At 53.2% G+C, this 11664-nt stretch overlaps 1 protein-coding gene across 2 annotated transcripts; it reads left to right on the forward strand.

The window, feature by feature from the left end:
- The first annotated feature begins 3342 nt into the window (after window positions 1-3342).
- Window positions 3343-7533, forward strand: LOC113997199 (butyrophilin subfamily 1 member A1-like). Of its 2 annotated transcripts, XM_027738856.2 has the most exons (6): window positions 3343-3509; window positions 3841-4188; window positions 4906-5010; window positions 6076-6096; window positions 6551-6583; window positions 6997-7533. In XM_027738856.2, the coding sequence occupies exons 1-6, from the start codon at window positions 3425-3427 to the stop codon at window positions 7512-7514; spliced, it is 1110 nt and encodes a 369-aa protein (XP_027594657.2). In that variant the 5' UTR covers window positions 3343-3424; the 3' UTR covers window positions 7515-7533. The 2 variants fall into 2 exon arrangements, with proteins under 2 accessions (XP_027594657.2, XP_039234484.1); XM_039378550.1 differs by lacking the exon at window positions 6076-6096.
- Window positions 7534-11664: the final 4131 nt, after the last annotated feature.

Below are 11664 nucleotides of genomic sequence, written 5' to 3' on the forward strand. Positions count from 1 at the left end.
CTTGAGGTACAAATTGTCTTTCCCCATCCCTCTGCATCAGTCACCAAGTCCCTGAGCAAAACCAATCCCACAGACGGCTTTGCCTTTGCTTGAGGCAGGACTGATCCAAAGTGTCGTCTCCAGCACCTTTCTCATGTGCACCACAGGGACTTTATCCCTTTCTGTGCAATGTGGGGGTTCTGACTGGGCAGGGCCAGCTGGGTTGGTGGAGGCTGGAGTGTGAACTAACCAGGTGGCCTTCTCGAAATGTGGATTCCAGTGTTTGAAGGCCTCACCACTCATTGCTTTCCATGTGGTTTTTAACAGTCCATTGTACCATTGCACTTTCCCAGAGGCTGGTGCACGACAGGGAATATGATCCATCCACTCCATCCTGAGCTCTCTGCCCAGGTGTCCATGAGGCTGTTTCTGAAAGGAGCCCCATTGTCCCATTCAGTTCTTGCTGGGGGGCCACGTTGCCCCAGGACTTGCTTTTCCAGGCCCAGGACGGTGTTCCAGACAGGGCTGTGAGGCACAGGATGTGTCTCCAGCCATCCAGGGACTGTTCCCACCACTGTCAGCACACAGCACATACCTTGGTGGGTTTGGGGAGTCTGATGTGATGTGATGGGATCACTCTGCCAGGCCTCCTCAGATTTTGATTTCAGCCATCATCCCCCACACCACAGAGGCTTTACCTGCCTGGCCCTGATTGATTGCAGCACATGATTCACAGTCATGGATAACCTGGGAGATGGTTAATTCCCCTTGGTCATGAGCCCATCTCTATGTTGCATCTCTTCCCTCATGACCTGAGGTGTCATGGGCCCATCAAGCCAGAAATAGTTCACCCTTATGTTGCCAGTCCAGATCCACCTCAGACACTTTAATCTCAGCAGCTTGATCTGCCTGTCTGTTGTTGGGATGTTCTTCAGTAGCCCGACTTTTGGGTACCAGCCTCAGTGCTGCCCCAGTCCTGCCCCTGCCCCAGGAGCTTGCACACATCCTGGCCAAGGAGACCCCCGTTCCCTGGGGGAGGGTGCACGTCAGTGGGTGGGGGCACATCTGCAGTGCAGACACCTGGACCTGAGCCTGGCAGTCCCTGGGGCTGCAGGAGCAGAACAGGCAGGTCTGGGCACAAACCAGTGCAGACCAGGAGAGATGTTACCCCAAGACCCAGAACCCGAGACCCCAAATTCCTGTTTCTTCCTCCATGCAAAGGAAGGGGCCAAGGATGTCACCTCAGGTGTCTTTGGTGCTGGTGGTGGCTCAACAGATCAGCACGAGAAGTTCAGCTGAGGGTGTGGCAGCCACTGAATCCCAATCCATGACAAGCCCAGGCTGGGACAAGGTCCAGGTGTTTTCCCCCTACTTCTTTCAAAGCAGAAGCAGCATGGGAGTGTTTTCCCCTCAAGAAGGGAAAGTTCTCCTTCCTCTTCCCTCCTGAAACTCACCTCTTCCACTCATCTCCTCCACCTCATTCACCAAGGTCTCACTCTCTTCTCTCTCCAGCCTGGATGCCAGCACATGTACAGAAAAACAACAGGAGGGCAGGAAGGATTCCCTGTTCAAAGTCCTGATGGCAGGACTCTGAGACTGCCTAAAGATGACAAAGCAGAGAAGCAAGGATGGAAAGGTCACATTAATTCTGGCACTTTTTAGACAGTCAGCACTCACCTGCAGGTTGGCTGCAGGAAGGGAGGTTTGGGATGAGTTGGCAGGTCTTCAGTCTGCTCCCCACTCCCCATATCTCCTGCTCAGCTGCTGGCTGGACTGAGCTTGCCCAGCACTTGCAGCTTGTTGGAGTGAGCAGAGCACAGTGCAGAGGGGCTGGATGGCCTGGAGAGCCCAGCTGGGACTGGGAGTGTGTCTGGGGGACCAGCCCATGGAGCTTCTCCCTCCCCTCCTCTGGGGAATGGCCCCCCCTGCCCTGAAGCTTCCAGCCCTCGTGTGACCTCATCTAACACTTGGATTTGGCTGCTCTTCCAGCTCCTGCAGTGCCCAGCCCTGTCTGCAGCACAGGCTCTGCCACAGGGCCCCTCCCTCCTGCAGCTGCAGGGGGGTGATAAAGCCCCTGAGCACTGCAGGAGCTGCTGTCCTTTGCTGTGCACATCTGTGTCACTGGGCCCATCCCTTGCTGCTTCCCTCTTTGCCTTGTCACCCCTTTTGGCCAGGGCCCTGATCAGCTCCCTTTGCCCCAGCAGGTGCCCCCAGGCCTGACTGGGCTGGGAGGGTGTGGAACCCACAGGGCTGAGCGCCCACGGGCACTGCCTTTGCCTCCTTCAGGGCAGCAGCTTTGCCTCAACCAACCACCCTCCATGGCCTTGCCTCTTGGCTGCCAATTGCTTTTAAGCAAGAGTGAAGCTGCTGCTGCTGGGCTTTGCTCCCACCCACTGCCTTTGGATGTGAATCCTGGCTCCATCACCTCCCTCCTGCCCAAATGGCCTCTGGGCTCATGCCAGGGATGTGCAAAGTGCTGCCACATCTGTCCCCTCCTGAGCCCAGGGAGCAGCCCTGGAGAGCCCCTGCAGCAGGGGTGTGCCTGGGCATGCTGCCAGAAGGGCATGTCCAGATCAAAAACTCCCCAAATTACTCAACAACTTTCACTTTTGACAGGAGGCAGCGCCAGAGAAAACAGGTGTCAGGCTGGGATGGGGTGATAATTTTTTTGGTTTTCAGACAGCTCAGCTGGGATTGGGGGGCCCCTCCAACACTCTTCGTGACAGTCAAGTAGGTCCTGCTCCAGCCAGAGCCCAGGACAGAGCTCAGCGTCTCCAGGTACGTGGCATCTTTTGGGAAAGATGGGATGGAAATTGCCCTCTGCCATCTGCCAGAACCAGCTCTGCTTTCCATGTCCTGTTAGCAAAGTGGAACCAAGTCAGTGGCAAAAAGGGGGGTGGGTGGGAGAGCAGAGCAGAGCCAGGTCCTGTCTCGGCTGGGCCTTGGATGAGTGTTTGGACTCTTTGGCTTCCCTTGCTCCAAAGCCTTCTCCCACTCTCAGGGAGGTGCAGGCAATGAGTCCTGACTCGCTCAGGGTTTGTCCTTCTCGTCCTGCCCCTGTGCATCTCTTTCTTAAGGCTGGATCAGTAAAGCCAGGGCTCCATAGGAAAACAACTGCCCCTTTCTGCTGGAATTGGAGGAGATGGTGCAGCTTGTCCTCTGCTTTCCCATGGGAAATTCCCACCACTTCTGATCCCAGTCAGGTCCTTTGCCTATAAAGCACTAACCAAAGTCAGTCTGATGAGGGAAAATTGATTTCAACCTTCAGCATCCAAGTTTCTTCCCTCGACATTCCAGAAAGGGCTGAAATCAGCAATGAACCCCTTGCAAAGTGAATTCATCCTGCTTGGTTGGTTGGTTTGGTTGTTTTAAATTCCCTTGTTTGTCTTCCCTTTTGCCCTTTGCCTGTCCTTCCCCATCTCCAGGTTGTGCTCCAGGGAGGAGGATGCTCTGTGGTTCCCCCATCCACTGCTCTCTGCCGGCTTTTGTCATTTCCACTTTAGTTTTCCAAGTTCCTCAGGGGCACTCAGGTAAGAATCCCCCTGTTCTTGCTGGATGCTGTGCCATGGCTTCCAGGTGGAACATCTTGCTGGCTGCCAGTGCAGCAGCTCGCTGGGAACAGCAGAGCAGAGAGCAGGGTCAGGCCCTTTCCTTTGCTGTTTGGTGTCCAGGCTGTGCTGCAGGGCAGGGTCCCTGTGCCAGCTGCCCTCAGCCCCTCGTCTGCCCCGGCACAGGGACGCTGCCAGCGCCATGGCCCGGCCCGGCAGCACCCCAACCACGCGCAGCAGCCGCTGCTGTGTCCCAGCTCAGCTGCCTCAGCAAACTCACACTTCTCTCTTCTTCCTACGGGGTCTCTCCCAGCTCCACTCACCGTCACTGCACCCCCCGGCCCCATCACCGTGGCCAAGGGCGAGGACGTGGTGCTGCCCTGCCGCTTCTCCCCGGGGCAGAATGCACAGGACACGGAGGTGACCTGGTTTCGGGAGCACTTCTTGCCCTTTGTGCATCGCTACAAGTGGGGCCAGGACCAGTTTGGGGAGCAGATGGTTCAGTACCAAGGGCGCACTGAGCTGGGGAAGGACGGCCTTGCCAAGGGCAGCGCGGACTTGAGGATCTTCCATGTCCAACTCTCTGACACAGGGAATTACACCTGCTTTGTTCGTCGTGGCTCAGATTATGATGAGGCTGTGGTGGAGCTCAAGGTGACAGGTCTGTAGTTTGTGTCCCTGGTACCTCTAATTTACTTGCTCACAGCCAGTGCTCTTGTTCCCTGTCCTTCTGCCCAGAAACAGTCTCAGGTGGTTGCTTTGGAAACAGTCCCATTAAGTCCCCTTGTTGAAAATACCAAGAATGTTTCACAGAGGTCAAACTGCCCACCGAGCAGCCATGAGGAACTCATAAGATGCTTCTTCCTTCAAAAGTGTTCTTGATATTGCTCCACCACAGCAGCACTTGTTTTGGAACTCTTGTTCTTGTTCTTTGGGAATGAACAAGTCCTGAAGACTTTATCTCCCTGGGGATGCATTACCTTTCTCCTGGTGATGCTGCTCTGCACTGGAATGTTGCTGTTGATGCACATGTCACCCTATTTGTGATCCCATATTGCCTAAGGAAATCTGATATTTTGGGGTTTTTTTTCCAAAAGAAAAGAAAGCATGATTTAACCAGAAGGCATTTCATTAGAAATCCATCCTCCCTTTAAAGATCCTACACAATGCAGAGAAATTTCATCAGCCTCAGACAAGTATGAAATTTCCAAAAATGATTGTTTTTAATGTCATTTTTTGTCCATTTGTTGAGCAGAGTCGGGAGCTCTTTCTCACCCTTAGTGTGAGTCAGACGGAACGACCTTGCACGAAATAGAAATAATTCCCTTTCTGTTGCTACTCACAAAGGAACCTCCCCTTTGGGGATTTAATTTTTCAGATCCCTTTCTACGAAGTATCTATCCTTGGATTATTGCCCTGGTCCTGGTCCTGGCTGCTGTGGTCGCTCTGATTTGCTTTGCAGTTTATCTACTTAAAATTAAAGGTACTATCCTGGGTTTGGGGGCTGGGGAAGGGGCTGGGCAGCCATCCTACTCAGCCACCTCCAGTCCTGAGGGATGAGGGGGTTGAGAAACACCAGGATGGAACCAGAGTCTTGTCCTGGTGTCTCAGGCACATGTTTGGTGCCAGGGAACTTAAAAACCCATGACCTTAACTTCTGTCAAGAAAAGAAAGCTTTGTTCTCCCAGAAGAAGGCAAGGCAGGAAGTTGGCATTAAAGCAGCATCAGCTGCTCCTCTGCCCCAGCACAGAAATGGAGCAAGAATTGGCCTTGACCTGCAAAGAATCCCTGGCAGTTTGGGGGGCCTGGCAGGGCCTCCTTTCCTTCTAGAGATGGAGGAAGTTTTGGGGTAGCACATTTCATTGTGCAGGGGCCTCAGCTGTTCTGAGCACTGCAGAGCACAGGCACAGGGCCCTTAGGGAGCACTGCAGGGGACATTTCACCCCACGCTCCTCCCTTGGTGCTGCAAAGCTGCCCCTTCAGCGCTGCCCTGGAGCTGGAGCCCGTGCTCAGGTCTCCAGCAGCACGGTCTGATCTCTGCCCACAGCGGGCTCAGGGAGGGTGGGTGAGACCCCCAAAGTCTTGGGAAGACAGGTCCTGAGGAGCTCCTGGGCTGCAGCTTTTCCCTTGGGAGCAATTTCAGCCTCCTCCCTATACCCCACAAGTCTGTCCTGGAAAAGGATTTTTTGCAGCCTGTGGACAGAGAGAGTGAATTTGGGAATCCAAAATTCAAGGTGACTGAAGATGGTGCCTGGGGATGGGATCAGGTGGGAGCAGCAGTAGCAGTGGCAGGGTGGGAGTGCCCTGGTGCCCTTGGAGATGAGGGACCTGCCAGAGATCCTTTCCTGCCCCCAGGTTGAGCAGAACAAGCTGCCCCATGGGCGGGGGAGCAGAGCTGCAGGCTGGGGGTGGGACAGGGCTTTGCACTGCTCAGCCTTGGCACAAACCCGCCCTCCAGCCCGTGCAGGGGGTCCCAGGAGAGGGCAGACAGGGGATGGCCAAATCAATGGCCCACAACCCATTTGTGCTGCTTTCTCTTCCTTTTCAGAGGAACAAGCCCAGGAACTCGGTGAGTATCATTCTCTTCTGTTTGTGGGAGTCTTCTCAGTTGGGCATTTTTTCTCCCCTGTGTTTTTCATGTGTGCCCTCGTTTTGGGCACAGAACAAATACAGAACTTGTTTCAGAAACATTCTTTTCCATTGGTCTCTGTGTGGTTTTAGGCTCTTCCCTGTAATTGTTCTGTACTAAGAAGAAAATTCTTTCAGTTCTCAAAGTCCAAACTGACCATAAATGCATGTCCCAGTCAGGACAGGCAGCGTGATTGGATTTGTAGGAAATGGGTGGAGCCCTTCCATGTAGTCAGACACTGAAGTTTTGAAGCAACTCGCTGTGAGATGACTTTGACAAAGATAACAACAATTCAGAAAATGTGCACCTCCACTGGCATATCATTCCCCTGAGCTAACCCAGCCCCAGTGTGTTCCATTGCCTCTGACCTGTGGTTTTTGTGGTTTTTTTAAAGCCTGGAGAAGACACGCAGTGCCTATAGAAGCAGGTAACTAAGTCTGGTCTTTCCTGGTGCTGAATCATCTTGCCTGCTTTAATGGCCCTTCCTGGCAGTTCCCCTCCTGCAAGTGATGCTGCTGGGACCAGGCATGCTTCTGCTGAGCCTCCCTTTCCTTTGGTGCATGTCCCACTTCCAGGCAAATCTGGAGGATCCTTGTCCTCCGTGAGCTGTGCACAATTCTTCCTCCTGGAGCTCTGCTGATGATCCTCTTCCCTCTCTGCTCCCTCTCTTCTCTCTGCTTCAGTGTCTCTTCCTTGCACTGCTGTTGTCACCTTGTGCACCTTGCCATGCCACACTCTGCCAGCTCTCCCTCACCCCCTGCTTCTTCCTTAGGCAGCCCCAGCAAAGATGTGTCCTGGGCCGAGCTCTGCCCTGATGTGTTGATTCCATCTCTCCTGCAGGGAACGTGGTTCTGGATCCAGACACAGCCCACTGTGAGCTTGTCCTGTCTGACAATGGCAAACGTGTGACACGATCTTACACACAACAGGACATCCCTGACAGCCCTGAGAGATTTAACCCGTGGCGCTGCGTTCTGGGCTGTGAGGGCTTCAGCTCGGGGAGACACTACTGGGAGGTGGAGGTGGAGAATGCAGGAGAATGGATTGTGGGGATTTTTAGAGATGGTGCGGAAAGGAAGGGTGATATTGAGTTTAAACCAGAGAAAGGCATCTGGGCAGTGGGGAAAGGGGCAGTATTCTTGAAAGCTTTCACCTCCCCTAGTCCCACTCTGTTTCCTGAAATCAAGGCTCCCAGGCGGATCCGGGTCTCTCTGGATTATGAAATGGGACTGGTGGCATTTTTCAGTGTTGATGACGGGATTCCCATCTTCACGTTTCCACGGGTATCATTTGGGGGGAAAAAAGTCCACCCTTGCTTCTGGCTGGGTCCTGAGACATGTCTGAAAATATGTCCCTGATGAAGAGGAGGCAGTAAGAGAAGGGTCTCCAAGGGTGGAGATCTCGTTGCCTCTCTGCACCTCTGTTCCATGCTGCATCTCTCCAAGACCTTTCTCTGAGGCCAGACATGCTGTTCTGGTCCCAGTGCAGATCAGTGGGAGAGGCCATGGCCAAGACCTTGTGTTATGAGAGCACCTCACATCATTTCCAGGTGTGGGGAAAAGGGACTTTCTCTCCTGCTTCTGAGGGTGTTCCTTACACATGGAGGGTGGAACCATTGTTTCCTTGTCTCAGGCTGCAGTGGGTTGGTTTCTCGGATATTTTAGGCCTTCCTTAGCAACGGGGTCAGAAATCTAAGGAAGTATTCCATATCATTCCTTTCCGTAACCCAACATATAAAAAGGCGTAGATAAGAGAGTTCGCTCTCTTCTCTTCCGACAAGGTTTGGGAATGGTAGGTCCCTGTCTTGGTCTTGCTCATGTGGAGCTGAGGCCCACAGTGACTGCTGTTGTCTGCCCCACGTGAGGGGACAGTGCTGGGCCACGTCCAGCTGTCCTGCTTCTCTCAAGGGAAGTGGGGAGATTTTAACAGTTCTTTATTTTGTTAGTTACCAGATTTCTAGATTGTGCATACCTGTTTTGTTTTTGTCCCTTTTGCACCTTTTTCCCATTTTCCCTTCGCCTCTCCCCTTTCTTGGGAGTTGTACATAATATTTTTCTGTATATAACTGTACATATGTAAAAATAAACATATATTTTGATATAATTCGGTTGGTTTTGGTTTCTCTCAGTTTCTATAATTTTTTTCCCTTTCCTTTTTTTGCTCAAAAGGGGAGGGAGGGGAAGGGCTTTTGCTGAGCATTGGAGATTTTGGTGGGAAGCCAGGTCAAACTCGCTCACAGGCTCAGTGAGCATTTGGCATGTAAATCACCCTCTCTCTGTACACTTCTCTTATTCGTGTTGTTGCTGTTCCTGTTGGTTTTATGATCTCATTGCTGTTTCCAGGGAATTGTTCTTCTCTCCACCCATGATCTTTGCCTTTTGTGCTTTCAACCAGAGGTGGGGGCAGGGGGAGTGAGCAGCATCTGCTTTGGGAGAGTCTGGGTGGGAGCACTTGATTGGGGAGCACCATTCCTAAAACACCACACATGCTTTCACAGCAGATCCTCCATTCCATGGAGATCCAGCAGGCCTGGACCTTCCCAAGGGAAGGCTTCACCCCAACAGAACTGCCAAGGAGGGAGACTTCAGTTCAGTGCTGGTGGGTTTGTTGCCTAAACTCAGCTCTTGAAAGAAACCTCCAAGACCAAATTTGGGAGTTTGAGAAGCCAGGCATTCTTTTATCAGGGTGCACTGAAGTGACTCCAGCACGCCGGGTGCCCTGGGAATCAGTTCCCAAAGTGCACCCAGAGGGATCCTCACCACAGCTGATATGTCAGCATGACATAATTATTCATTTTGTGTTCCTCACATTCCTGTTCCATATTCATGACATTTCTCAACACTTCTTAGCATGCATACATGTCCTATTAAGGTCTCTGAGGGGCTTCATTGGGGATCTCTGGTGGTCATCTGTGTCTGGAGCCCCCAAAGTTCTGAGTGACTGCCTTATAACCTTCTTTAAGACAATACCCCTGGTTCTACATCAACCCAGCATCACCTGCTCGGCTGCTTCAGCTCCTTTCTTCATTGATTCCCCACCTTGCTTGGCTGCTTTCTTTCAATCAAAGCACAGGAATTTTCTCTGGGACCTTCTGCTGCAAACACTATGAGTTCTTGTTCCATCTCTAAACCCCAAGATCCCGTTGCAACAAGTGCCCAGCCCCTCCTCCTGGAGAAAAGGTGTGCACAGGTTGATGATGTGTTCTGTCAGGAGCAGGGAAGAGTTCAAAGGCTGTGCAGTATTGGAGGAGCTGAGGTGGATGCAGGTGGGTGGGTTTAGAACCAGGTTTCTGGGACCGTCAGCACTGAGAACGAGGCACCTCAGACCTGGTGGCCCACAAAAGCAGGACTCTGCTTCAGTCTCCACCCTTCAGCATCACCACCAAACCCGGAATCAACACTTTAACAGCTGTAGACACCCCTGAGCAAGGTCTGTCTGCCAGGAGAGAGTGCAGCAGCAGAACCCAGCAGACCCCCTAAAAGAAAGGATGAGTGCTCCTAGTGGGGGACTGCGTTAAGGGCCACTGAGGCACTCATCTGCCAGCCCTGCAGGGAGTCACCAGAGGTCTCCCCCCTTCTGGCAGCTGAGCTCAGAGAGGTTGCTGAGAGGGTGCCACAACCTGTCAAGAGCACAGACTGCTCTCCACTGCTGCTTTTCCATGTGGTACAAATGACACCCAAGCCAGAAGCTGGGCAGATTGAAGGGAGATTACAAAGCCCTGAGGGTGCAAGTGAACAATATCGGTGTCCAAGGTATCTTTTCCTCCATCTGCCCATTAGAGGAAAGGGGACAGCCAGAAACAGATGTTGAAAGCAAATCAACTTCTGACTTTGTGGCTGGTGCTGTCAGGAGGGTTTGGACTTTTATGACAACGGGACACTCTTTGATGACTGTAGTCTGTTAGGGAGGCATGGGATCCATGTGCCTAGAAGAGGCCAGGGAACCTTGGGCAGCAGGATGGCCAACTTGGAGGGCTGGGCTTTAATTGGAAGGTCTCAGGGGCTCAGGATCCAAAGGGGCCTTGTGTCTCCCTTCACATCCAGCTGGGAATAATCCAGGACATCCAGAGCAGTGACAAATGTTCCCTCCTGGCCTCCCAAGATGAGAACAGAAGGCCAGGCACCTCAGGGGTGTGTATGGCTGTGGGGCATCCTCTTGCCGCCCTCCTGGGAAACCTGCCTGCTCCATTCCCCCTGAACTGGCTGCAGACAACACACAGCTTGGGGAATGAGCCTGGGGAAGGATCAGAGATCTGTGTGCAGTCACGGGGCCATTAGTTCTCATAAAGCCCAGGGCTGGAATCCTGCTTATGGCCCAGCTTCCTCCATGCAGGATCCTGAGTTCCGCTGTGCATGGTCACTGCAGCCAAGGCTGTCCCCAGCCTTCACACCCCAACCAGTCCCTCTGTGCTGGTTAGTACAAGGACCAGCAGCACCTCTCCTTGTGAACTCCTCCACCACCCGTGGCACAGAGTGATCTCCTCACCCTGCAGGACCTCCTGTGCTGTCCCCCCAGCTGATATCAGGAAGGTTGAGGTCCCCCATGAGATGAGTGCCCGTGACCCTGAGGCCATTTCCAGCTTTCTGTAAAAGGCCTCAGTGACTTCCTGATCAGGTGGCTGGTAGAAAACAACCACAACAGTGTTATACATAGAATCCTTTAGGTTGGAAAAGCCCTCTAAGATCATCAAGTCCAACCACCAACCCAGCAATGTCAAACCCACCACTAAGCATGTCCCCAAGAGCCAAATCCACACAGATTTTAAAGCCCTGCAGGGTTGGTGACTCCGCCACTGCTCTGGGCAGCTGTGCCAGGGCTGGACAACCCTTTCTGGGAGGAAGTTTTCCCTGATATCCAACCTAAACCTCTCCTGGTGCAATTTGAGGCTGCTTCCTCTTGTCCTGTCCCTTGTTCCCTGGGAGCAGAGACTGACCCCACCTGGTTCCACCCTCCTGTCAGGGAGTTGTGGAGAGCAAGAAGGTCCCCCCTGAACCTCCTTTCCTCCAGGCTGAGCCCCCCCAGCTCCCTCAGCTGCTGCTGGTGCTCCAGACCCTTTCCCAGCTCCATTCCCTTCTCTGGACACACTCCAGCCCCTCAATGTCTTTCTTTGAGTTGGGGTCTCACCAGGGCCCAGCACAGGGGGATGGTCACAACCCGAGTCCTGCTGGCCGTGTCTGGCCTCAGAGAAAGCACTTACTGCCCTCCTCCACTTGCAGGGGGCAGCTTCCCCTACAGCAAAATCATCTGGAGTTGCCCATCTGGCAGTGCTGGGCATCCCCAGGGCACAGGTGAGCTCATCCCCGGGGTTTGTGCTGCTGGCAGGTGTGGGGACAAGCACAGCCATGGACCAGCCCCGCTGGCCTGACTTCCTGGGCTCCTGCAGGATGCACTGAAACCTTTTCTCCAAGTGCCTGCGACTCCCACAGGCTACAGGGAGGTGGGAATATCCCTCAGGGACAGCCTTGGTACTGACACACACACAGACAAATGCCACCAAAGGAACTTTAT

This window comes from Pipra filicauda, unplaced genomic scaffold, assembly GCF_003945595.2.
Source record: "Pipra filicauda isolate LSUMZ 115617 unplaced genomic scaffold, ASM394559v2 scaffold1402_size14571_pilon, whole genome shotgun sequence".
Taxonomy (NCBI): Eukaryota; Metazoa; Chordata; class Aves; order Passeriformes; family Pipridae; genus Pipra; species Pipra filicauda.